Consider the following 25,889-nt stretch of genomic DNA (forward strand, 5'->3'; position numbering starts at 1 on the left):
TATGCCAAGGTCCAAGATGCTTGCCGGCATGGTCTTGGCTCCCCACACATAGGGAGGCTAGTAGAAAGTGGGAGGAAGGATAAAAGGACATGGAGGTTACAGGAGCTTCACAAGAAGACCAACAGAACCAACTAAACAGGGCCCCCAGAGAGGCCTATGGAGTCTGAAGCATCAACCAATGACCATACATAGACTGGACCTCAGTCCTTACATAGATATAGCCGATGGGCAGCTCAGGCTTCGTGTGGGTCCATTAGTAAGGGGAGTGAGAGCTGTCTCTGGCATGGACTCTGTTGCCTGATTTTCAATCACTTCTCTCTGATAGGACTGCCTTGTCAGGCTCCAAGCAAGAGGATGAATTCAGTCCTGATATGTCTTAATGAGGTAGGGTGGGTGGGTAGGGGTGCTCACCTTTTCTTTTGAAAAAGGGAGTAGAGAGGGAGGTGGGACTGGCAGGTGAGGAGAGAGGGGGATATGGCCAGGATGTAAAGTTAATTAATTAATTAATTTTAAAAATTAAAAAAGTAACATAGTACTGCATACTACAAATATATTCCGATAAAATAGCAACAAAATAAGGAGGTAATATTCAAAATAAACTTCATGAAAGCACTATGTATATGTGTGTATGTGTGTGTGCACATGTGTGTTACTAGGAATTAAACCTACAGCCACACATGTGCTAAGCAGGTGCTCTACCACTGAGCTATACCCCAGAGCTTCTTTTAACTTCTTGAGACAGAGGTGACTAAGTTGCTTAGGGTCGCCTTGAACTCAATTTAGCCCATGCAGACCTTGAATTCGTTGTACTACTGCTTCTGCCACCTAAGGAGCTAGGATCACAACCCTGTACCAGTGCCATCTTAGATGTTCTTTCTTTCTTGCTTTCTTTCTTCCTTTCTTTCTTTCTTCCTTTCTTTCTTTCTTCCTTTCTTTCTTTCTTTCTTTCTTTCTTTCTTTTTCCAGTTAAGCCAATTTATGAAAATAGTTGGCTCAGGTGTCTGCAATGGTGACTTCAACTTCCACTCCTGGCTCAATACTGATGGAAGTAATCTGCTTAACAATCTCAGAAGGACTGTGAAAGTCAATGAGTCGCTTGTGGATTCTCATCTGTAAACGATCCCAAGTCTTGGAACCTTCACCACAAGGAGTTTTTCTGGTAGTGGTTCTCAGGGTCTTGGTAGGCATGCACACCGGTCCTTTCACTTTCAGATTCTTTTCCTTTGAGCCTCTGATCAAGTCGGCACACACCTTCTCCAGCGACTTTAAGTTGTGGCTGGTGAGCGTGATTCGAATTCGGTGAATGGCCACCTCGGGTTCCATGGGCCTCTTTCCAGTATCTTTAAGGGCCATGGCTGCGGCGCGGCTTCCTGACCAACTTGTTCCTCAGCAGGGGTGAACAGCGGTGAGTCAGGACAGGAGCAGAGTGAACAGAGCTCCGCTGCAAGCACCACTGCATCTCAGAAAGCGATGGTTTTTTTTTCTTTAAAAACAAAAATGTTATTATCATATTTTAAGTTTATGGCTATGTTGCCTACATGCATATATGTATATTATGTGTGTGCCTGGTATCTACCAAGGCCAGAAAAGGGCATCAGATTCCCTGAAACTAGAGCTACAGCTGACTGTGAGCTGGCATGCGGGTGCTAGGAATCAAACTTTATTCCTCTGGAAGAGCAGCAAGTACTATTAACCACCTACCCAACTCTCCAGCCCTACATTGTTTTCCTTATTCACCAGTGTATTCTCAACTATACAAATAGTTTGCCCTATACAAATAACCTGGCACATAGTAAGTTCTCAACAGATATTTGTTTGAGGAATTAATTCATTCATTCATGAAGGGTAGGCATATGACATATTATTCATATGTCATGTTAAAATAGTATTATATAGGAAAACCCTTTTAAGTAATGCTTTAAGAAAAAGATGTTTTATAATTTATATATTCCTAATAACACACAATGGAAAATATTCTGTATCTCTTTGTACCATTAAGAATTTAATTTCTTGAGACTTGATACCCTATGAGCATATACAGGGGAAGGAAATCCCCCTCAGGAACAGTCATAGGGGAGGGGAGTAAGGGGAAAATGGGAGGAAGGGAAGAATGGGAGGATACAAAGGATGGGATAACCATTGAGATGTAACAAGAATAAATTAATAAAAAATTTTAAAAAATAAAAATAATTTTTAAAAAAGAATTTAATTTCTCATTGTCAGTTATCATAAAAGTTCTTATTGGTGGTACCCAACCAAATAAAATTTGATGAGAGTGTCTATAATTATTTACTTTTGGATTTTCTCAGAATAAATGAATTTATATTTAATTCAATTTGCCAAATCTATGTAGCAATTTATTTAACTTAGTAAATAGAAAATTATTGATTCACAACTCTAGTTTCTTACGTCTCCATACCTTTTTCTAATTCATTACCTGATTGGCAACATCCTTTTTGGAAAAATGGAACTCATATGGAACTGGGTAGCCAACAGCTTGCGGAACAATATGCCTAAGTTGTATTGTGACTACTGTGATACGTATCTTACCCATGATTCTGTCTGTGAGGAAGACACACTGCAGTGGTAGGAAACACAAAGAGAATATGAAAGACTACTACCAGAAATGGAAGGAGGAGCAGACCCAGAGCCTGGTTGACAAAACAACCGCTGCGTTTCAACAAGGAAAGATACCTCCAGATCCATTCTCTGCTCCTCCTCCTGCAGGGGCCATGATCCCACCTCCCCCCAGTCTCCCGGGCCCTCTTCATCCTGGCATGATGCCTGCACCCCACATGGAAGGCCCTCCTATGATGCCAGTGATGGGCCCTCCTCCCCCTTGGATGATGCCTATAGTATCTGCTCCTGGAATGAGGCCACCCATGGGAGGACATATGTCCATGATGCCTGGGCCTCCATTGATGAGACAGATCTCCTGTTTGCCCTATGATGGTGCCCAATTGGCCTGGCATGACTTGTCAAGACAGATAAGAACAGAAAGGTCCTTTATCAGTTTTGTATTTCTTGTTCTGTTTCCCCAGGAGATCACAGTGCTCAGCCTGAGGATTTTCTAGCTGCATGACAAGAAAACTTATCCCTTCCCAACAGAATAGTTTTTGAGGGAAGAAGTGGTAGGAAAAAAAGTACAGATAGATATGATTCTATAGATATAGAAGGTAAAATAATTATATAAGGCCTTCAAAAGCCTCAGAGATCCACAGAATATGGCCTTTAAAGATGTTTTTTTATTATTTTGAAGGTTCTTTGAAAAGACAAGTTAACTCCTGGCAATACCCAGCCTGCCTCAAAGAAGATGATGAACATCAAAGAACCTCCTTATGGAGTTGGCTTAGAATGTGGCAAACGAGTGACTGGGCAAAATGTCCTCATTTCTGCCACAGACAGAATCCTGCCTAAAAATAGAGAAGCTTGGATGCAGGCAGAGTTGACAGCCAAACTCTGCCAAGACAGGGTAAGCAAGTTCTTAATAGTTCCTGCCTCGCAAATATGTCTGTCATATATATTGGACCAGAAGTCTGAAGATGATGCTCCAACATTATAGAGTTTTGGTGACTGTTCAGGTAGTAGTAAACTGTCACTGTCATTTTTTCATTTTGGAAGCTGCTAACCTGTACTTCCTGTTCATTTGGGTAATTAAGTTTTTTTTCCTTCTCAAGTCTCTGATAGGGTTGAGGATCAGAGAGTTTTGTCTTACAATGAAGTTTAGTTATTTAGGGGTTAACATGTTTTTAGGTCTAGATAGATGTTTTAAGTTAAGAGAGATGAGATGTGATAGATATTGATTTTCATTCAGAAGTTCAGACTCACCAAGATAGGAAATATGTTTTCAAGTTTGCCAAATTCAAATACCCAAATCACTATGAATGTAATATATATATATATATATATATATATATATATATATATATATATATATATATATAATTCCTGATTGTTTTGTGGTTCTTCCTGCTATATGTAGTTTATTTTATTTATGTGTAATAATATAAATATATACATAAAAAGAAATATAATAAAATTTAAAGTACAGTTTTCACTTATATTGTGAATGTGAAAATAAAACTATCAGCTGCTTTAGTTTCAAAAAAAAAGAAATAGCCCATGTGTGTTCTTCATTATGATGCTCAGAGGAATAAGAGAGTAAGATACCATGTTCTCCTTTAATAACAATATAAGCCTCGTTTCCTCAGAAGGTGAATAGATGCAACGCTTAGTTACCCATCAATAGCTGTTCCTATATTCCCAGTTGAAACTTTGCCTCTGTGGTAGATAATCTTGGTTGTCAACTTGAGCATCTGGAAAGAGGGCACTTCAACTGAAGAATCACCTCCAGTAGATTGGTTTATGGAAAAGTTCTTGATTGATAATTGATGAAGGAGGACCTAAATCACTGTTGATGATATAATCCTCAGGCAAGTGGTCCCGGGTTGTATAAGAAAGATGGCTGAGCATGAGACCAAGCAAGCTAGTAACCTGCTTTTCTCCATGGTTTCTGCTCCTAGTCCCTCCTTTGAGTTTCTCCCTCAGCTTACCTTGGTGATGGATTATAAATCTCCAAGCTTAAATAAGCCCTTTCTTCTCTGTGTTGCTTTTGGTCATGATTTTTATTACAGCTAAACAGAAAGCAAATGATCATAACCTTTTTTTCCCCCTAGGACGCATAATCTAAGAACATTTTATCTTAAGGGAGGTTCATTTCCAAGTTTTCCCATGATGAAATCAGATTTCTGAGTCCCTTGCCAAATAGTCTACATAAATACTCATTTAAATCAGATTGGGACAAAAAGAAGCAGAATAGAAGTGAACTCTAAAAAAAAAATGTATGTAGCACAGCCTGTCTCAGAAGAGGCAAAGCAGCCAATAAGAAAGAGAAACATTGGTCAAATGTTGTGCCTCCTTCTGGAGACTAATACACCAGTATGCCCCATAAACCACCCATCTGTTTGGCAGGCTTTTACAGTGACAATGTTCATTCCTATACCATGTACTCTGCCAGGATCCTCATTTCTTCCATACCTGTCCTCCACTCAACATCTCTTTGGAATATTTCCCTCCACCTTTTCTCTTTACTAAATTGTACTTACCTGCCCTTCTAAGTACAGTTCCTGGAAGCCATTCTCTCACCTTATTGCTTGGAATCACTGTTTGAATTTTCAAACCACTTCCTAGGGGGAAAGCACAGCAAGCAAATTACTGTCAGGAACATAAGATACATCACTCTACTTCATGCCCACCTTCCACAAGGGATCTCCTATCTATTAAACAGATAAACCAAGATGAAATGGGAATTAATTCATTACATAAGAATTTATATAAATAAAGAGGCACTGTGTCTGAAATGTTTTGGAAAGAATTTGTCAAGAAAACATTTTTGACCTAACTCTAAGAGATTGAGTAAGATTTAGATAGATGGAAAAGAAGCTCTTTTAGGACAGAAGTAAAAAAACAGAGATGGGAAATAGCAAGTTGCATTCTGGAAATGGGAAATAAGAAGCCCTCTAAACTGAATTCTTTTTAACTACATTTTGTTATTTTATGTGTATGGGTGTTTTGCCTGCATATATATGTGTGTGCCCACATATGTGCAGTGCCCAAGGAGGCCCAAGGGGACATCAGATCCCCCTGGCCTGGAGTTACAGATGATTGTGAGCTAGCATGTGGTTGCGGAGAATCAAACCTGGGTTTTCTGGGAAAGCAGCCAGGACTCTGAATCACTGAGCCATCTCTCTAGTCCCAAACTCTATTTGGTACACCTGGTCCTCTGCTTCATCACTGTAGCTATAGAATGTATCATTAAGTAAATGAACTGGAGAAGGCAATGCTTTTTGGTAGATAATACTCTGCCATTCTTAAATATATAAGCAGGAAAATATCTTTATTTTAAGAAAGTAGAAGAGTGTTAACTTCCCACATAATACAAAACAGTGTTAATAAAATAAGGGAAACTAACTCATTTCCTAAATGAGCTAAAATTAATAGAAATATAAAGATGCTCTCAGTCAAATAATACTGATAATAATTGTTTCCTACTTGTAGTCAGTGGTCAAAATGTCAATAATTAATACATATATCTACAAAATCCATGTGCAGTGGATGTAAGCATTGTTCCTTTTTACTACAAGTTGTTGACCATTTCTTGTTTGAAAATGTCTCTTTTGAGATAATGCTTGACAAATCCCTCTACAAATAAAGACTTATACACTCAATTAAGCACTGCATATATTGTTTCTGTGAAAGAAATAAATGACTTCAAGAACAGCCTATTTATTTTTGCACCCCCAGAAAAACTGTTCCAAAACTGCCTGAGGCATCATCACAGCCACCTTGAATAAAGCACATTCTGCTGCTAGAATCTAGCACATGTATCAGCGGAAATAAGGAAATCTGTTGCCAATTTGGGGGAACCATTTCAACCATGACTGGTTTTTGAGCAACAAATGGCCATACCACAGCTCTTTTTCCTTTGGATCACACAACATATGCCAACTTTGTATATTTTTGAGACAGAGTCTCCTAAAGCCCAGACTGACTTCAAACCAGCCAAAGATAATCTTGAATTCCTCATCCTTCTAGCACCATCTCTCAAGCATTAGGGTTATGGGCGTGCACTGCCATACTTTGTTTATATACTGCTGGCAATTGAGCCCAGGGATTTTAGGTATAGTTAGCCAGTATTCTACCAGTCAAGCTACATCCTCATCCCACCCCGTGTCAACTTTGGACAACTCAACTGGCCAATTGTTTAGTTTCATTAACCCTATGAGATGGTTTGGGTTGTGTGGGTTATGTGCATATGCACATAAGGTCAGACAGGTGTTTATAGGCTACAAAAACATCAAGTAGATCTCAGAGGTGGAGAGATGGCTCAGCAGTTCGGAGCACGTCCTGATTTTCAGGAGGACCACGGTTCAGTTCTCAGTACACTCAGGTGGCTCACAACCTCTGTAACTCCAGATCCAGAGGATCAAATACCCTCCTCTGGTCTCTACAGGCACCAGCACACACACACACACACACACACACACACACACACACACGCACGCACGCACGCACGCACGCACATGCACACGCACACGCACATGCACGTACTAATATTTTTTTTAAGTAAGCATCAGAGAACATATGTCAGCTTGTCCAAACCTGGAATGCCTATAAGAAAAGTGGTTCTATTTTGTCCCATTTGAGACAGGTTTCATAATCAGTTTCTCCACTCTTGTGGATAACTTTTCATAGATAATTATTTAGGTGTTTAATGATAGCAAAGAAATTAGGAAGTTGGATTTTTAGCATTCTAAAGAATTCTTTATTACTAAGAAAAAACAAATCTATTTTCACACAATTAAGAAAATGTACTGAACTGTTTCTGTTGAGTTAAATACAGGATTGTTTAATTCATACAAAAAATATGTCAGGAGGTAAGGAGTTTCTAGGAAAGCTGTTATCCTCAAAGAATACTCATGAGGAAGAAACAATGTAAGTGAAATCAAATTAGAAAAGGAAATTAACCTATAGTTGCTACAAATGCACCATCACCAGCTAATATTGGCTCCAAAACTCAGCTATGAGACCCATATGAAAGCTGAGCACACCTTAATTAATACAAATGAGAGTGAACCAAGTCACGCCATTTGTAGGTTTCCTCTTATGGTTAACCATTCTCAAGACCCACAGTCCTCTGAAGGCAAGGTAAAACTTAGAAAATGCTTTTCTAGTTTAGATATAGATAAATGTCTGTTTCTATCTTTATTATAAAATCCAGAGCTTCTTACAGTGGTAGAATTTGATAGTTCTGGGGAAATGTGTGAGTATTCACAGCAATTCTCCTACTGTAAAAGCAAGATCAGCCTTTAATGGAAGATGTAATTTTCAGTGTTAAGATTCCTTTTTTTGCTTTTGTCTTGTTGCTTTGGACCAGAATTATCCAGTTTGTTTAGTGGCATGGCTTTGGGGTCCATGGCCCTTTCTGTGCTGTCTTACGTTCCTATCAGAAAGTCAAGAACCTAAGTACCTGTCTATCAAATAGCATCAACATATTTGCTCCCAGATCGCCAAATCCCATAGAAACTGGGCTTAATACACCCAAGAATATTGAAAGAAGTATATTTAAAACCAACCTAACAGAAGAAATCCTTTTTCTTACATATTTTAAAAATGATTTTATTTTATGTTGAGAGAATGGTCAGCGTAGGCTCATATATTTGAATACTTGGTCCTCATTTGGTAGAACCAGTTGGAAAAGGTTAGGAAGCATGTCTTTGTTGAAGGAGATATGGCCTTGTTTGATTCACTAGGGGGAGGGAGGGCGGTTGAGATTTCGAAAGCCCATACCATTCCCAGTTAGCTCACTTGCTCACTTTCTCTCATTCCTTTTCTCCCTCTCTCTCTTTCCCTCAAGGTTTTTTGACTCAGCCTCACAGTTGTTGTCTCAACATGTAAGTTCTCAGCTATTGCCTCAACAGCATGCCTACCTGCCTGTCAAGCTCCCCACAATAATGGTCATGGAATTTACTGCCTTCTGGACCCATGAATCCCAAATCGAATGCTTTCTTCTATAAGTTGTTTTGATCATGGAGTCTCTCCACAGCAATAGAAAGGTAACTAAGACATTTAGGAGATGGTTAGCCATACCTGGAAATATGGGAATACAATTTTGCTAGTAAATGAAAAGTCAAGATAAATGTAAAGAAAACCTCTTTATCATGCTTAAACAATACCCCTCTAAATATACAAGAGCTGACACTGTGTCCTTAAAGAAGAAAAAAAACCAACTAGTATCTCTCAACAGAGTTTCAACTTTCCCATTGCTACAAGGAAGGTGTGAGGTAGGGGGGAGCACTATGTGGATAGCGTGTGGAAATAAACCTAGGTTGGCTAAATAGAGGTAGACTGCCTTCTACATAATGGAAAAGCTTGTGTCCACAACAGCCTCCACAGGGACCAACACTGAGCACACTCAACACAAGTGAGCCTGTTGCTAATGTTGATCATAAACCACGGTCCACATAAGCTACTTGGCCCATGTTTTATCACTAAACTGTCACAGCAACCATTGAAATTGGCTTTAAGTTTTAATTGAATTTTAAAGATAAATGGAGATAGGTATTTAAGGGGCTAGATAACTTATCATACTGGTTGTCTAGAGATTAACACAAGTAGCAAGCAGCAATAAGGAGCCTGGTTTTCTAACTCTTCCCTGTAGGCAACATTGGCCCCTGTGTTCAGGGCTGACTATTTCCCCACAGACCTTCACAATCATTTCTTATATCATTATTCGAGGAACAATGCAGCAGCATAAAATGCTGTTACCAGAATTATAGCGGAGCTCTGTAGTCTAGGGAAAGCACAATATCAGTGTGCCAAATAGAATCCACAGTCAGTGCTGCATTATTAATCCACTATATTTTAATGATTAATGCTGTTTTTAACCACTAATGTATCTGTGCTAGATTTCTGTCAGTGCAACAAATATTTGAGATAATCAACGTACAAAGAAAAAAAGGTGGTTTTGACACATGGCTTTAAAAGCTCCAGTCTATGATAGAGTGGCCTTATTGTTTTTTGACTTGTGGCAAAGCAGCATGCACTGGAGCATATGGGAGAACAAAATTATTTCCATCAAGAACCAACTGACAATACTAGAAAAAGTGGTACTGGAAAGATGGTTCAGTGGTTAAGAATACTAGTTACTCTTGCAGAGGACCCAAATGCAGTTCACAGAACCCATATGGCATCTCACAACCACCTGTAACTTGATACCCTCTTTTGGCCTGTGCTGGCACTAGGTTTGTGCATGATACACATGCATGCACTTAGGCACTCACATATACACATAAGATAGAAATAAATAAATCTTTTAAATTTTTCTACAGAAAAGAGAAGTGAGAAGGGTCCTATTGCCCCTTCAAAGACACATTCCTTAGATCTTAAAAAATTTTTCAGTATGCCCTACTGAAGTGCTTTACTATTTCACAACAGAGACACTCTTAGCAGTACCATTAGGGACATTCAAGGTCCACATTATAGCACCATCCTATTCCAAAATCCCTAACTGTTATAAAACTGATCATTGTATTTTTTATAATTAAGATTTTTAAAAGGTTTTAAAGTTTGTTGAAGAAATAACATGATTGCAGTAATGTTCCTTAAACTTGGAATTCTTAAAATCAGGTCTGAGAGTAAAGCTTATTTGAATCATTTGAAAAGAATTAGCTTTTGTGTACTTATTTAGATGTAGCTCATGTCTTGACATTGTGGAGTTCTAGTCTCTCCTTTGGCAATGGGAAGATAAACAGTCATGGTGGTTTCAATGAGAAATGTCTGTCAATACTGAGTCAGGTATTTGAACACTTGGTCCTCAGTTGGTAGTGCTGTTTGGGGGATGAAATGTAACCCTTAGGAGGTGTGGTCTTGCTGAAGTGTGTCACTGAGGACAGGCTTTGAAAGTTCATGGCCTTGCCTCATTTCCATTTTTCTCTCTGCTTCATGCTTACTGTTAAATTTATGATCTCTAGCTTTCTACTCTGCCTCTCCCAGCCTGGGGTATTATCCTGGAACTGTGAGTAGAAATAAACTCACCCATAGGTCATTTTCGGCCTTGGCAGCAGGAAATTAATTAATATATACATGTTATAATTGAGACCTCACCTTCCTTATCCTGTGGTTTTACTCTCTTCACTCGTAGTAATTTTCTCTTGGGCTTAAAATTCCTAAAACAGCTCTATGTTCAGTTAATTGCTAATTACTTTAATTTTAGCTCTGCAGTTATTTTCCTTTCTTGTCTTTTTCTGTCTCTAGTTCCTTTTTTTCTACACAGAACTTTTCTGTGTAGCCTTGGCTGTCCTTGCTTTGTAGACCAGGCTGGCCTCAAACTCACAGAAATCCACCTGCCTCTGCCTCTGCCTCCGCCTCCCTGAGTGATGGGATTAAAAGCATGTACCACCACACCCGGTTTTTAGTTCCTTTTTTAGTTCCTTTTTAAATGCTTCCTCTGAAGTGGTTTCTTTCTCTGTCCCCAGTTCTTCTTGCTCTATCTATATCAAGCTGAGATTTATTTTCTATAGCACATCAGTTTGTAATCAGAGAGCACATATCACTTTTAAATCCTCCATAGCGTCTTATTTTCAAGCCAGAAACAAACAAAATAACACAAAACGAAGCATACATCTCAGTGATCTATCCCCGACTTACATTCCTAGACACCATGTTTTCCCAATATTATCCCAGTCCTTCAAATCTTCTTCTACAACCACAGAAAACAATGTACTGTCCTTACAAATGCCTTATGTTCTTCTATAAGAACATATTTTGGGTTGTGAGCCTACCTTTTAATGGCTGAACCATCTCTTCAGCCCTATCAGAACATATTTTTGCTTTCAAACAGTTATGATAGAATGTGTCAGTTCTACGAGGAGAAACTGTGCTGCTGATTCCCAGGTGAGAGGTATCCACACTGTGCAGAGCATGGGTGGGTCTGATCCCTAGCCACCCAGCTAACCCACAGAAAAATCCCAGGGGACAGCCCACATTTTTAGAAGGACTGTGGGATATTCATGCTCTCACTGCCCATCTACTGCTTGCCAGATCCAGGACAGGGAACAGACAGGCAGAGCTAAGTCCCAGCACTGAACCAAATCCACATTAGCTGCCCCCTGAGAAAGAGTGTGGGTCACCCAAGCATCTTTGGGCTCTGATCTCTCTCAGCTTCTTAGCTGCTTACTAGCCTAGACCAGCTGGGTCACAGAGCAGATAGACAGAGCCCTGCCATCTCAAGAGGGCCTGTGGAGTATTCGAGCAGCTTTGGGTTCCAATTTCTCTCAGCCCCCAGCTGCTTACCAGCTGGGCCCATCTGTGACACAGAGCATACAGGCAGAGCTGAATCCAAGGCACCTTCAGGCCTGGGTCTGTCTCCACCCACCCGCCTGAAGCATATTGCTTTGACACAACTAAGGCACAAAGCAGACAGGCTGAACAGAGACCTGTGCAGGCCACAATCTGCACTAGCTGCCATCTTGCTTGCAGGTCTGGCTCTGATCTCATCTCGCCCACCTGCAGCTTATTGGCCTGATCCATCTAGGTCACAAAGCAGACACTCAGTGCAGAGACTTGCGCTGCCCATACCCCACCTTAGCTGCCATTCTGTGAATAGCTTTGGGCACTAATCTTCTCTGCTGGCCCGCAACTTACCAGCCTAGCCGAACTGGGGCACAGAGCAGATACACAGAGCCTTGTCAATCTCAAGAAGGTCTGTAGAATACCTCAGCAGCTTTGGGCTCTGGTCCCCTTCAGCTGCCCAGCTGTTTACCAGCCTGGCCCATTTGGGATACAAAGCAGATAGACAGAGCTGAGTCTGGACCAGATCAAGACTCACATTTGCTGCCATCACAAAAAGGTCTGTGGGGCACCTGAGCACCTTCAAGCTTGAATCTCTCCCAGCCCCGCAGCTGCTTACTGGCCTAGCCCATCTGGAACACAGAACAGATAGGCAGAACCCTGCCATTTAGAAAAGGACTGTAGGGCACCTGAGCATCTTTGGGCTCAGGGAAATCTATCAGCCCACTCCTCTCCTGCCTGACCCAGCTGTGAACCCAGCTGAGCTGAGTTGGTTTCAGGCTCTAACATCCACTGTCCAACATACTGAGGAGGCCTCTGAGGAACCCTAGCAAACAATCTTCAGCTTGGAGCTCTCCTTGCTTCCTTCCAACATGCCTCGCCCACTTAGGACAAAGACAGCGACCTCATTGGACAAAGCTAGCAACAAAACTCAGAGCCATATAACACCACTGGAAACGAGTGATGTTAACACAACGAGCCCTGGAGATATGAACACTCATGAAGTGCAAGAAGACTGTCCCACAAAGGACTCTAATGAAGCCTGGAATTTCTCAACATTTAGAAACTGGGCCACAAATGTGATTCCTAGCTTGTTTAACCATTTCCCCAATTTTATTTGGGCCCCTACAAAGGTATAATTCATCCAAAATTATCTGGAAGAAACCTTAAGAGAACGATACCCCATTTCCTCTAAGGGGGGTCGGGTAGGTTTTTGGTTGCTCTCTTGGGCTATAGAAAGTTATTTTTTTGTTGTTGTTATTTTATTCTTATTTTTATAGTTTGCTTTTGTCATTTTATAACAGTATATTTATTATTTTTATTATTTATTATATTTTATTTTAATGATTTTATAATTTTATATTGTTTATTATTATTATTATTTATTAAATTTATCCTTTTTGATTTGAGTTTTTTGTTTGTTTGTTTGTTTGTTAGTTTTGGTTTTTCAGGACAGTATTCTCTGTGTAGTCCTGGCTGTCTTGGACTCGCTTTGAAGACCAGCCTGGCCTTGAACTCACAGAGATCCACCTGCCTTTGCCTCCCAAGTGCTGGGATTACAGGTGTGCACCATCACCCCTGGCAAATGTGTCCTTTTTAAAGAATAAATAAACAGATGTGATGTGTGAGAAGAGAGTTCCTGAACAGGGGTGATTTTTCTAATCTGAGCCACGTGGTTTCCCATATAGGGGTTGAAAGTTATTTTCAGTGGGAGTTGGTTACAAGTTATTGTTGGTCTCATTTAGAGAGAAAACAAGATTGCACTCAGGGATGTCTCTCTTTTCCTTTGTCTCCCATTCTTAGCTTTGGGAATAGGGGTCGAAAAGATAGAAGGGGGAACATAGAATTCTATAGGGAAAACAGAACAAAAAATAGATTAGTGAATCTACTCCTCAACTTAATGCCTCAATTGTCACTCACAATATAGATGCAAAATAAGTTTAATTTTAGATACAGTGCTATAGAATTCAAATGTAAGATTATTATTCACACACATTTGATATATTTTGACTCTAATATGAAGTATTGTACCCATATAACTCAATTATAATAAAAGATAGCTTTCAATAATTTGAAAGTGCTATTGCAGGCTGTTTAGGATAAATAAAGTATTTTAAAGATTCACTGACAATGAGACAAGTTAATTCCTGGCAACAACCAGACGACCTCCTCAAAGAGGACGATAAGCATCAAAGAACCTCCTTATTGCTATGGGTTCAAATGTGGCAAACAAGCCACTGGGGAAAATGTTCTCATTTCAACCACAGACAGAATTCTACCTAAAAAGGGCAAGCTTGGGTACAGATAAAGTTGATGGCCAAACTGTGCCAAGACAGGGTAAGCAAGTTCTCTGTAGTTCCTGCCTCACAAATATGTCTCTCAGATATATTGGGCCAGAAGGCTGAAGATGATGTTCCAACATAAGAGAGAATTTTGGGTGACTATTTGTGTAGCAAACTGTCTCTGTCATCTTCTCATTTGGAAAGCTACTAACCTGCACTCATGGTATACTCATATAACCAATTTTATTCCTTCTCAAGTCTCTGATGGGGTTGAAGATCAGATTGTTTAGTTTTACAATTAAGCTTAGTTGTTTAGTGGTTAAGATGTTTTTAGGTCTAGATGTTTTAAATTGATAATAACATGACATGATAGATATTGATTTACATTCAGAATTTTAGATGCACCAAAATAGGAAAGATGTTTACTTCAAGGCTGCCAAATACAAATAGCCAAAACACTAAGAATGTAACATTTATATAATTCTTTATTGTGTTATAGTTGTTCTTACTTTAGTAGTTTTGTAATAAAATAAATGTAATATGTAAAAAATAAATTTTAACAAAAAGAAAAGTGAGATTTCATGTAATTGAATTGTAAATTTTACCTATTATTTAAAAAAGAATAAATGAATTAATGATGTCCTTTGAATGAACAATCCCACATTCTTTATCCTTGCCTGTCTATGAAACATCATTTCCTCTCTGTGGACTCTCATTTTCTTCTGTGCCTCATTAAAACTGTACCTTTTGGAAATTGGTAAATAGTAGAATACTTTATCGAAGGGTGTCAAACATACAAATATAAATCATATCTAATAATTTTCATGATTATTATTATTACATATATTTTGTTATTGTAATAGAAATAGCCTTTTATTAGACTGAAAGGGAGAGATGTAGGCATAAGACTAATGTGTAATTCAAATGCTGATTTTTAAAAATATTTTTATTAATTTATTCATATTACATCTCAATTGTTATCCCATCCCTTGTATCTTCCCATTCCTCCCTCCCTCCCATTTTCCTCTTATTCCCCTCCCCTATGACTGTGACTGAGGGGGTCCTCCTCCCCCTGAATATGCTCATAGGGTATCAAGTCTCTTCTTGGTAGCCTGCTCAGGGGTCCTGCTCAAACTATGGCACCAGCCAAGAACTATTTGTGCATGAAACTTCGAACCCCTACCCAGATCTAGCCAATGGACAGGACATTCTCCACACTTGAGTGGAGTCTGACTTTCACACAAACTCTGGTGCCCCATATTTGACCATGTCCCCTGGATGGGGAGGCCTGGTGGCACTCAGAGGAAGGATAGCAGGCTATCAAATGCTGATTTTTGTACCCTCCATATCTGGTGGACATTCTTGTTCTAAGAATCTCCTGTGTCAATGTTGTATAAACACTGCATCTCAATTGTCCCCTGATATACCAGTAAAGTATTTTACAGCCAAATGCTGAGCAGAGGAGAAAATAAGGCTGGACTTCCTGCCAGCCAGGGGAGGAGGAGTTAGAGGAGGAAGTAGGGGATTGAGCCATGGGAAAGGTTCAGGAGATAACAGGAGAGAGAGAGAGAGAGAGAGAGAGAGAGAGAGAGAGAGAGAGAGAGAGAGAAAGAGCTGGAACAGGGAAAGCTACAAAGTGCAACTATCTCTGGGATGTATGCAGGAAGAAAACCAGATTAGTTTAGGGGATTAAGAATAAAGTAATAACTGCTCCATTATTGTGTTGTGAAGTGTATTACTGAACAAATGTTTTTTGCAAAAGAAAGAAAGTGCACCTTCTGCACAGTCTTTCCCTGAAATCCTCACAATCAGTTTCTTGGTTCTAATATTCACACTGGATGTCTCGGATTACAGGCAGTGTGGTCTCTCATTTTCCTCATAGAAAAACCCCTACAAGGGATGGGTCTTATTCTAAGCTGGCAGTTAATAGGAGTTTGTGAAAGAGTCGTGTATTAAATGGAGTTTTAATAACAGTAGTCAGGGTAGTGAATACCTACTTGCATACCAAAGTTTGACAGTATGGTTTTTGTCTTCAGAGGCAAACTACCCACACACAATGTCAGAAATCAGTTAATATCTTCTTTCTTTCTATCTTTCTTTTTTTTTTTTAACTACATAGTAAGTATTTTAGGTTTTAGGTTATAGGACAAGGTCTCTGGCAATGATAGAAAATCTATAAGCAAATGCTATGACTGTATTTCAGTAAAACTTTATTTATAAAAACAAGTCAGTGGGGTGGGTGTCAATATAATTTTAATAGAAAATTTACAGAATCAGTGTCTGCCTTGTTCTTCAGCTCTTCCTTCAATAAAGCAAACAAAGCATTGTTTCCAACTAGGATCAGAACACATTAACTCCTGTTCTTCAACAACACAGTTCTCAGTGCTCATGTTCTAATTTCCTGCTGGGGAGACACAAACACTTGGGAGATAGGTCACTTGGAAGAATCCAGTATATAAATATCTTTTCAATGTGTAGTATCATTATTCCTTCCTCTATGCTTCCCAATTTGTATCTCATTGATATTGATTGACACTTCATTTGCTAATTTTTTAGCATTATAAACTAGATTCTCTTTCCAGAGTAATATGCCATTCCACATATACACGCACAACATTTTCTTTCTAAATATTTCCTTTGTAACTGAGGAAAAAAGCATCTAAAAATTATAATATAGAATTCAATATTCATTATAGTTTCAACTATGTAACAAATGTTCATATATATACTGGAAAGTTATTGTTTTCAGTATTATACACAAAAATTGGTTTAAATGGTTTAAACTCCATGGAAGCTGGAAGAAATGTCAGATCTCCTGGAATTGGAGTTACAGGTGATTGTAAGCCTTCATGTGGATCCTGGGAACTGAACCCAGGTCCTCCGTAAGAGCAACACATGCTCTTAGTAACTGGCCCATCTCTTTAGTACCTCAATGGAAAAGTTTTGAGTTTTGTACGGCACACTCTGTGGATTATCATATTCTGGCCCTACCCATTGTCATTGAACTGTTGTGCATCTCTTTGTAAATTTTGGGAAACTACAGATATGCAAATCCTAGTGTGTGATAGATACTTGACTCTCCTTTTGGAGAAACCAGCTGGGGTGCCTATCTGCAAATTAAATTGACCTGAATAATGGTTGTTAGTTAAGTCTTAACCAGATTTTCTATTTTTGTAATATATGTCTGTAAATCTCCAAATTAATGTTTTCATCATTTCTACCTGCAATCGGACATGGTATCACCAAGAACAGTTTGACTGTCCAGATACCCATTAAAACTCTAGGTCCCTTGCAACTGGCCTTCCACGGGGACTGCAAGAAACTTCATAAGCTGAATACTAAGCATTTAATATAAATTTAATATAAATTTCAAATGACTTGCTATCACAGTAGCTCAAGCAGGAATGCATAAGCCAGAATTCTAACTTGACAAGCCACTGTCTAGAGTAATAAGAAGGCCCTTGTATGCTCAAGAACAAAAGCTGTAGATAATATTGCTGAAAGTATGGTAATCTAGCTTGAGAGCTTCAAGAAAGCCAATAAGTTGAACTGCCTAATTAATTGATTCCCACATAATTGTGGTTTCTAGAAACCTTGCATCTATAGTACTTAAGCAATTACTATGCCTGTGTTCCTCCAAACTTCTCTGATATCTTAACCCCCATTTGTCAGACTAGCTGAAATTTTTTCTTGATTCCTAGGTAAAGATCTCCCTCATGCTTTTGGTTACGACAACTTTTTTATTTTTATATCAATGTTGTTCTTTTTCACATTAGAAATCATTCTTTTGATATGTGAGGTCTCTAAGTATTAAAACAACTTTGCTACCACCTATCAACACCAAGTACAACTGGTTTTACAGTGGCAATGCTGTAGGAGAGAAAAAATAATTATCTCTCCACCTTTCCATACTGTTGCTGTGATAAAACACCATGAGAAAGACAACTTATGAAAAAAGAGTGGATTTATTTTTATTTCTTTGTGTTTGTTTGTTCTTAAGGGTTTACACTTCCAGGAGAAGAGAGTCCATATGACAGGAGAGGCATAGCAGCAAGCAGTCAGAGCAGGAAGCTGAGAGATCACATCCTCAATCATAAGCACAAAAACTGAGAAAGAAAAATGGAAGTGAGGTAAGGCTACAAATTTTCAAATCCTGTCCCTAGTAATGTACTTCCTCTTGCAAGGCTGAGCCATATTCCCAAACAGCTACACCAACTGGGGATCAAGTATTCAAGTACCTAATCCTATTGGAGACATTCTCATTCAAACTACCACAACTTCACACTTCTTTATTTTTATGTGTACGGATGTTTTCGCATACGTGTATGCCTGTGCATCATGTGCATGCAGTGCCTGCAGAGTCCAAAAGAAGGCGCTGGATCCCCTAAGACTGGAATTACAAACCACTGTTAGCCTACCATGTGGATGCTAGGAATTGAACCTGATTCATCTGGAAGAACAGACAATGCTACTAACTATTGACACATGTCTTCAGTCCAACTTTCATAGTTCTAACTGAGACCATTGCAGGGGTTGGAATGAAGAGGTCATACCCCTTTCCAGGTGTGTTTTTTGTTTTGTTTTGCTTTTTTTTGTCTCCACAATAAAATACTATAGACAGAAAAAGAAGGTTGACAAACAAGTTTTATTTAGAAGAAGAAGTGGAAGTTTATGAAGAAGGAAAAGTATATCCAATCTACTTTATTGGTTTCCCTCTCTTTAAAATGCCAGGTTTTTGTTTGTTTCATTAATTGGTTGGTTGGTTGGTTTGGTTTGCTTGTTTGTTTATGAAGAATTTATGAGCATTCTCTCTATTGTAATAATGTAAATGAAATAATCTTGATGATTCAGTAAATTTTATCTTTGATAGTATTTTTAAATTTTGGACAACTTGCTTTATTATTTTTATAGCAGTTTAAAAGAATTTAAATAACACAAACCATTTTTATGTGTGTTTCTTGGAAAAGTATTTGGTTTTCTTTCATTAAATGATGCTTTTACAGTGGACGATAAAAGAGGTAAATAATTATTTGTTTGTAAAAGTTACGGCAATGGCTTGGTTATGGTTTTTCTTTCTCTAAAGTTTCTTTTTCTCTCTCTCTCTCTCTAAAGTTTCATATGCGAGAAGCTTTGTCCTTGGTATTGTAGTGGTAAGAAGAGATAGGGTCCCTGGGATGCTCCTAGGAGGTAATTAGATCATGTGGGTACTACCTTCATGAGTGAATTAATGTATTTATTTAAAGACTAGGATAATTCTCCGAAGATTGTGTTGACAGGAGTCATTTAGATCTCACTTTACTTAGTTGACTGCCACAGAGGTGGTTTGTTATAAAGCATGCTGCCCTTCCTTTTGTCTCTCTCATACATATGCCTGCTTGCCCTTCTCCTTTCCACCACATGTGGACCAGCATGAATTCATTGACCTAAGCTGAGCAGGTTGTAATGTCATTCTCCAAAATTGTGAACCAATATAAACTTCTCTTCCCGATTCCCACCCTCTCCTTCTTCTCCTCCTCCTTCTCCTCCTTTCTTTCCTCTTCCTCCTTATTCTTCATCTCAGCCTAGCCTCAAACTCGTAATCTCACTGTTTCAAATTCCCAAATGCTGGGGTCACAGAAAGGCACCACCATATACAACTTTGTTTCTTTTCTTTGTGAAATGCCCAACCTTAGGAATTTTGTTAAAACTATAATCGTGGTTCTCAACCTGTAGGCCGCTATCCCTTTGGAAGTTGTGGTGGTTTGAATACAGTCAAACCCCCATAGGCTCATGTGTTTGGATGCTTGGCACTATTAGGAGATGTGATCTTGTTGAAGTAGCTTATTGAAGGAAATGTGTCACTGTGAGAGCGGGCTTTGAGGTTTCCTATGCTCTTGCTTTGCCCAATGTGGAAATCCAGTCTCTTCCTGGCTGCCTTCAGATCAAGATGTAAAATTCTCGGCTCCTTCAGCACCATGTTTACCTTCATGCTGCCATGTTTCCTACCATGATGATAATGAACTAACCCTCTGAACTGTAAGCCAGCCCCAATTAAATGTTTGCCTTTATAAGAGTTACTAATGTCATGGTGTCTCTTCACAGAAATGGAAACCTTAACCAAGATAGAAGTCAAATTATCTTTTCACATGGGCTCACCTAAGACCATCAGAAAGCATAGATATTTACATTAGGATTCATAAGAGTACCTGTTATGTAGTAACAATGTAGTTATGTAGTAACAAGTAGTAGTTGATATGAAAAAACAATGAAAATAATTTTGAGTTTGGAGGGCCACCACAAGATGAGGAACTGTATTAAATGGTCATAGCATTAGGAAGGTTGAGTATCACTGAGTTAGAATTTGGCTTAAGAAAATTAATTACCTTCATATATTTTGTGTGGTTGATGGCAGTCATTAAAGATATCACTATTTATATATTATTGTAAAAAGCACAGCCCTGAGGACATAATACCTCATTGTACTGACTATAAGGTACCAACACTTAGCATTCCTAAAAAAACTAAATTGTTTGTTCATTTTCTGTGTATAAATATTTTGCCTACATGTATGTCTATGAACCACATGCATGCTTGGTGCTGTTGGAGGTAAGAAGAGAGCATTGGATTTCCTGAAACTTGGAATATAGACAGTTATGAGCCACCATGTGGATGCTGGGAATCAAAACCAGGTCCTTTGCAAGAGCAACAAGTGCTCTTCACTGCTAAGCTATCTCTCCAGCCCAAACACTCAAAAATTTTGGTAGCTCTTTTAAGACTCGCCTAGTTTTCAGAAATTAGACATCTTAGTAACTTCATTTCCCAGAGTCCCTCACTAGCCGGATTCCAGATTCATCTTAGTCTCTCCTAGTGATATGCATGTTCATGCGATTTTGGGAGGTGCAGTAGGTGTATCTGTATAATCCTGACATTTCTCTGCTAAGTGGGGAGCATCATGGATAATTTCCTGCAATTCCTTCCCTGCACAATAGAAGCCATGTCTTCATTCTTTCAAAGCTAGCAGTAAATCTGAGAGCTAGCAGTAGACTTCTCTGACCATTACTCATCCAGCCCTCCCAAAAGTCACATCAGTAGCTGTGTTTCTGTGTTATCATCCACTTTAATTAAAACAGTGTGAGCTTTTTCTACTTTATAATCTAACATTTAATTTTTTATGCTTGAGTGTGTATGTGTTATGTGTACATGTGTGGGAGTACTCATGAAGACACTGGATCCCCTGGAGCTGGATTAAAAGTGGTTTGGGGCCACCTGATATGGGTGCTGGGAACTGAACTCACCAAGATCAATATGTATTCTTAAGCCCCAACTATCTCTCCAGCCCCTGCTTTCCGTAATATCACAGTGGTGTCTGATGATACAGACATTATGAGCCAGGAGCTAAACTTCTGATCCAGATCAATTTATTTCCACAGTCAAAATCACTTACTCTTGAGCAGTACAAGAAAATGTTTCCCTAAAATATTCTCCTTTGGCATATAGATTCTTTTGTGCTAAAAGCAATTATGTATCAGCAGATATCAAAAAAAGAAAAAGAAAAACAAGAATAACAATAGAAGACTTCTAGCTATCTGAATAAAAGCATAAAAGTTTTCCTTTTAAAATAAATTTTACATTTAAAAATATCTCATACCAGGAAGAATATTACTGTAGAAAACATGTCTTGGGGCTGGAGAGATTTCTTTGTAGTAAAGAGAACTGGCTGCTCTTCCATGGTTTGGTTTCCAGCCCTACATGGTCACTCACATTCAGTAACTCCAGTTCTAGGGGATCCAACATCCTCTTCTGGCCTCCACAGGCACCATGCAGAGAAAGTACCAATACACATAACATAACATAACATAATAATTAAAAATAATTCTTGTCACCTGAGGCTCTATCATCTGCATAATATGACTATCCTCATTTACCATGCTGCTCTGATCTCCTTCCCAGAAATTGCCTCAAACCTTCCTCATAAAGACCTAAGACAGTGTATAAGTATCAATCATCTGCCTACTTCCTGGGTGCCATTTCTTAACACTGTGAGTGTTGTTGTTGTCATTGTTAGTCTGTCTTCTATCAGTTGAATTCAGGATCTCAAACCATCAAACCAAGAGGAGCAAAATGTAAGTGATTATTTTCTGTTAATATTTACTGCTTCTTAGACTTACTACCATTACATGCATCACACATTTTTCCATGATGGACTGGCCTTTTTGTGGGGCCACATCAATTCCATTGACCAACTCAGTGGAGTCTTGAGAGCAGGAAGGGAGATAATGAAGTGAATGAGCTTTCAATAGAACCTGACAACAGGAGAAAGCATAGTCTTTTGGCACAAGAGAAAAATGTCAAAAGAACAGATCAGGTAGATATGTATTTCATTCAATGCAAAACAAAATAGTTTCATCAAGATAACACCCCAATGCAGCCAGTAACTGAGGTAATCTGACTCCTGTTCATGCTACTTCAACTCTCTCCTGCCATATTGCATGGCTTCCTGAATTTTGAGTGATGGAGAGGGCTCCAGGCCAACTTGGAGGAGATCAAAGTTTGCCTTTTGGCATTAGCATACCATTTTATGACATCAGTCCCCTTTTCTCTTCCTTGTTCTCACCACACCCACTCTAGGTGTTGATCTCATTAATCTTGTTTTACTGATAAGAATTTAAAGTGTGACAGGTTCCCAGGTTATTTGAGTTTCAATAAGGAATCCAAAGAAAGCCTTCTCCAGACCCTATTTAATCTCCTCACTTTATATGTACTTCCAAATCTTGACTTACCCCACACTTATAAACAATCACAAACACTATTGCTATCCTGTAAGATTGGAGGGTGGGAGGTATAGCTCAGTGGTAAAGCATCCATAAGACTAAAGGACCAAAGTCCATGAGATGGCTCAGGAAGTGGAAGTGCTTGCCAAGTAAGCCTGTCAACCTGATTTTGATCTCCAGAACCCACATAAAGGTGGAATGAGAGAATCAGCTCCACAAAGCTGTCCTCTGGCCTCCATCTACACACAGTGGCGTGTACATCCTCTGCTCTGCCTTCCCCCCACACCTTTTCTGCCTCCAGTCTTTCTAAACTGTGTTATCTAAAATTAAATAACTATTAACTCTTCGCATACCCATATACTGTGCTCAAATACATTTAGGTTAAATATCTAGCCATTATCATCATTAGAGATAGAGTCTTAGATAACCACCAAAGTTAAGTGTCACCAAGTATCTACTTCAAAAAGGTTTTAGAAATTGTCATATGATTACATCTTTTTCTTTTATTTTTTATTAATTATTTCACTTTACATTCTGGTCGTAGACCCCCTCCCTCCTTCTCTCATCCCACCCTCCTCCCTCTTTCCACCTTCCCCATGCCCTACTCCCCAGAGAAGAGGAACACTCCCATCTACTTACCGCAACATATCAAGTCACATCAGGAATGAACGCATGCCCTTCCCCTGCAGGCCAGTGAGGCAACTTCACCAGGAGAAAGTGACAACAAAACAGGCAGCACACTTCATGTCAGAGCCAGCCCCCATTTCCCTCACTAGAGTACATACATGATGACCAAGTTGCCCATCGGTTACATTTGTGCAGGGGACCCAAGTCCAGTCTATACATGGTCCTTGTCTGGAATCCCAGTCTCCACAGGACCCCCTGGGCCCTGGTTAGTTGGTTCTGTCAGTCCTCCTATGGAGCTCCTATCCCCTCTGAATCCTTCATCCTTCCTCCAACTCTTCTTCCATGAATTCCTGTGCTCCACCCAATGTTTAGCTGTGGGTCTCACATGTGCTTCCATCAGATGATGGCTTTTGAAATAATACCTAATGATTCTTTGGATTTCCTCAGTGTCTGTTGTTATGTCCCTTCTCATTCCTGATTTTGTTAATTTGTATATTCTCTTTTTGCCTTTTAGTTAGTTTGGCTAAGGGTTTGCTTATCTTTTTTATTGTCTCAAAGAACCAGCTCTTGGTTTCACTGATTCTATGGATTGTTCTCTTTGCTTCTAATTTATTGATTTCAACCCTGAGTTTGATTATTTCTTGCCATCCACTCCTCTTGGGTATGTTTGCTTCTTTTTTTGTAAAGCTTTTTTGTGACCTGTTAAATTGCTACTATGAGATCTCTCCAATTTCTTTACAAAGGTGCTAAGTGCTCTGATCTTTCCTCTTAGCACTGTTTTCATTGTGTTCCATAGATTTGGGTATGTTGTGCCTTGATTTTCATTGAATTCTAGAAAACAGGACCCAATATTCTGCTGCATACAAGAAATACACCTTAGCAATAAAGATAGACATTACCTCAGAGTAAAGGTTTTCCAAGCAAACAGACCCAAGAAGCAAGTTGGAGTAGCTATTCTACTATCTTTGGGGTTTTTTTTCTTCTTTCTTTTTTATGGTTTTTCAAGACAGGGTTTCTCTGTGTAACCTTGGCTGTCCTGGACTCATTTTGTAGACCAGGCTGGCCTTGAACTCACAGTGATCACTCTGCCTCTGCCTCCCAAGTGCCATTCTAGTATCTAATAATATAGACTATCAACAAAAATTAATCAGAAGAGATGGGGAAGGACACTTCACACTCATCAAAGGAAAAATACACCAAGACAACATCTCAATTCTGAATATCTATTCTCCAAACACAAGGCATGCACATTCATAAAATAAACATTACTAAAGCTTAAATTATACATTGAACCACACACATTGATAGTGGGAAACGTCAACACTCCACTCTTTCCAATGGGCAGATCATTGAGACAGAAACTAAACAGAGAAATAATGAAACTAACAGCCATCATGAATCAAATGGACCTAACAGATAACTGTAGTACATTTCACCCAAACACAAAAGAATATACCCTCCTCTCAGTACCTCACATTTACTCAGTCACAATGCACTCCTCAACAGATAAAAGCAAATTGAAATAACCCCCTTGTGTCTTATCAGATCACCATGTAATTAAACTGGAACTCAACAACAACAGAAACAACAGAAAGCCTACAAACTCATGGAAACTGAACAACTATTCAATGACCACTGGGTCACAGAAGCAAGAAATTAAAGACTTTCTAGAATTCAATGAAAATAAAGGCACAATAAAATGACACAGGCTAAAAGAATAGATGCAAAAACAGGACCCATCATTCTGCTGCATACAAGAAACATACCTCAGGAAGAAAGATAGATATTACCTCAGAGTAAAGGGCTAGAAAAAGGTTTTCCAAGCAAACAGACCCAAGAATCAAGTTGGAGTAGCCGTTCTAGTATATAATAAAATAGACTGTTAACAAAAATTAATCAAAAGAGATGGACATTTGAGTCCATTGATGTTAAGAGATATTAGAGGTTGTTAATTCCTGTTATTTTGATGTTGGTGGTAGTAGAGTGAATTTGTGATGTGTGTGTGCATCCCTTCTTTTGGTTTTGCTGATGTGGGGTTATTTATTTCCTATGTCTTCCTGGGTGTAGTTAGCCTCCTTGGGTTGTAGTATTCCTTTTAGGATTTTCTGTAGGGATGGATTTGTGGATAGCTACTGGTAGCCTCCTTGAGTGGGAGAATTCCTTCTAGTATGTTCTGTAGGGCTGGATTTGTGGATAGGTATTGTTTAAATTTGTTTTTGTTGTAGAATATCTTGTTTCTCGCTCTATGGTGTTTGAGAATTTTGTTGGGTAAAATTAGTCAGGTCTGACATCTGTGGTCCCTTATTGTTGAAGATATCTGCCTTGGCCCTTCTGGTTTTTAGAGTTTCTGGTGAGAAGTTAGGTGCAATTCTCATAGGTC

General features: G+C 39.0%; 1 protein-coding gene and 1 pseudogene across 2 annotated transcripts; one reads left to right on the plus strand and one right to left on the minus strand.

Moving 5' to 3' along the window:
* Positions 1-993: 993 nt before the first annotated feature.
* On the minus strand, positions 994-1,405 carry LOC311601276 (small ribosomal subunit protein uS10-like; the record flags this gene model as incomplete). Its single annotated transcript, XM_084788647.1, has 1 exon — positions 994-1,405. The coding sequence occupies exon 1, from the start codon at positions 1,351-1,353 to the stop codon at positions 994-996; it is 360 nt and encodes a 119-aa protein (XP_084644773.1). The 5' UTR covers positions 1,354-1,405.
* A 1,104-nt stretch (positions 1,406-2,509) lies between these two features.
* Positions 2,510-2,991, plus strand: LOC311601922 (U1 small nuclear ribonucleoprotein C-like; annotated as a pseudogene). The gene has a single exon. The product of its transcript is annotated as a U1 small nuclear ribonucleoprotein C-like (transcript).
* Positions 2,992-25,889: the final 22,898 nt, after the last annotated feature.

This window comes from Acomys minous, assembly GCF_964271855.1.
Source record: "Acomys minous genome assembly, chromosome: 7".
Lineage (NCBI taxonomy): Eukaryota > Metazoa > Chordata > Mammalia > Rodentia > Muridae > Acomys > Acomys minous.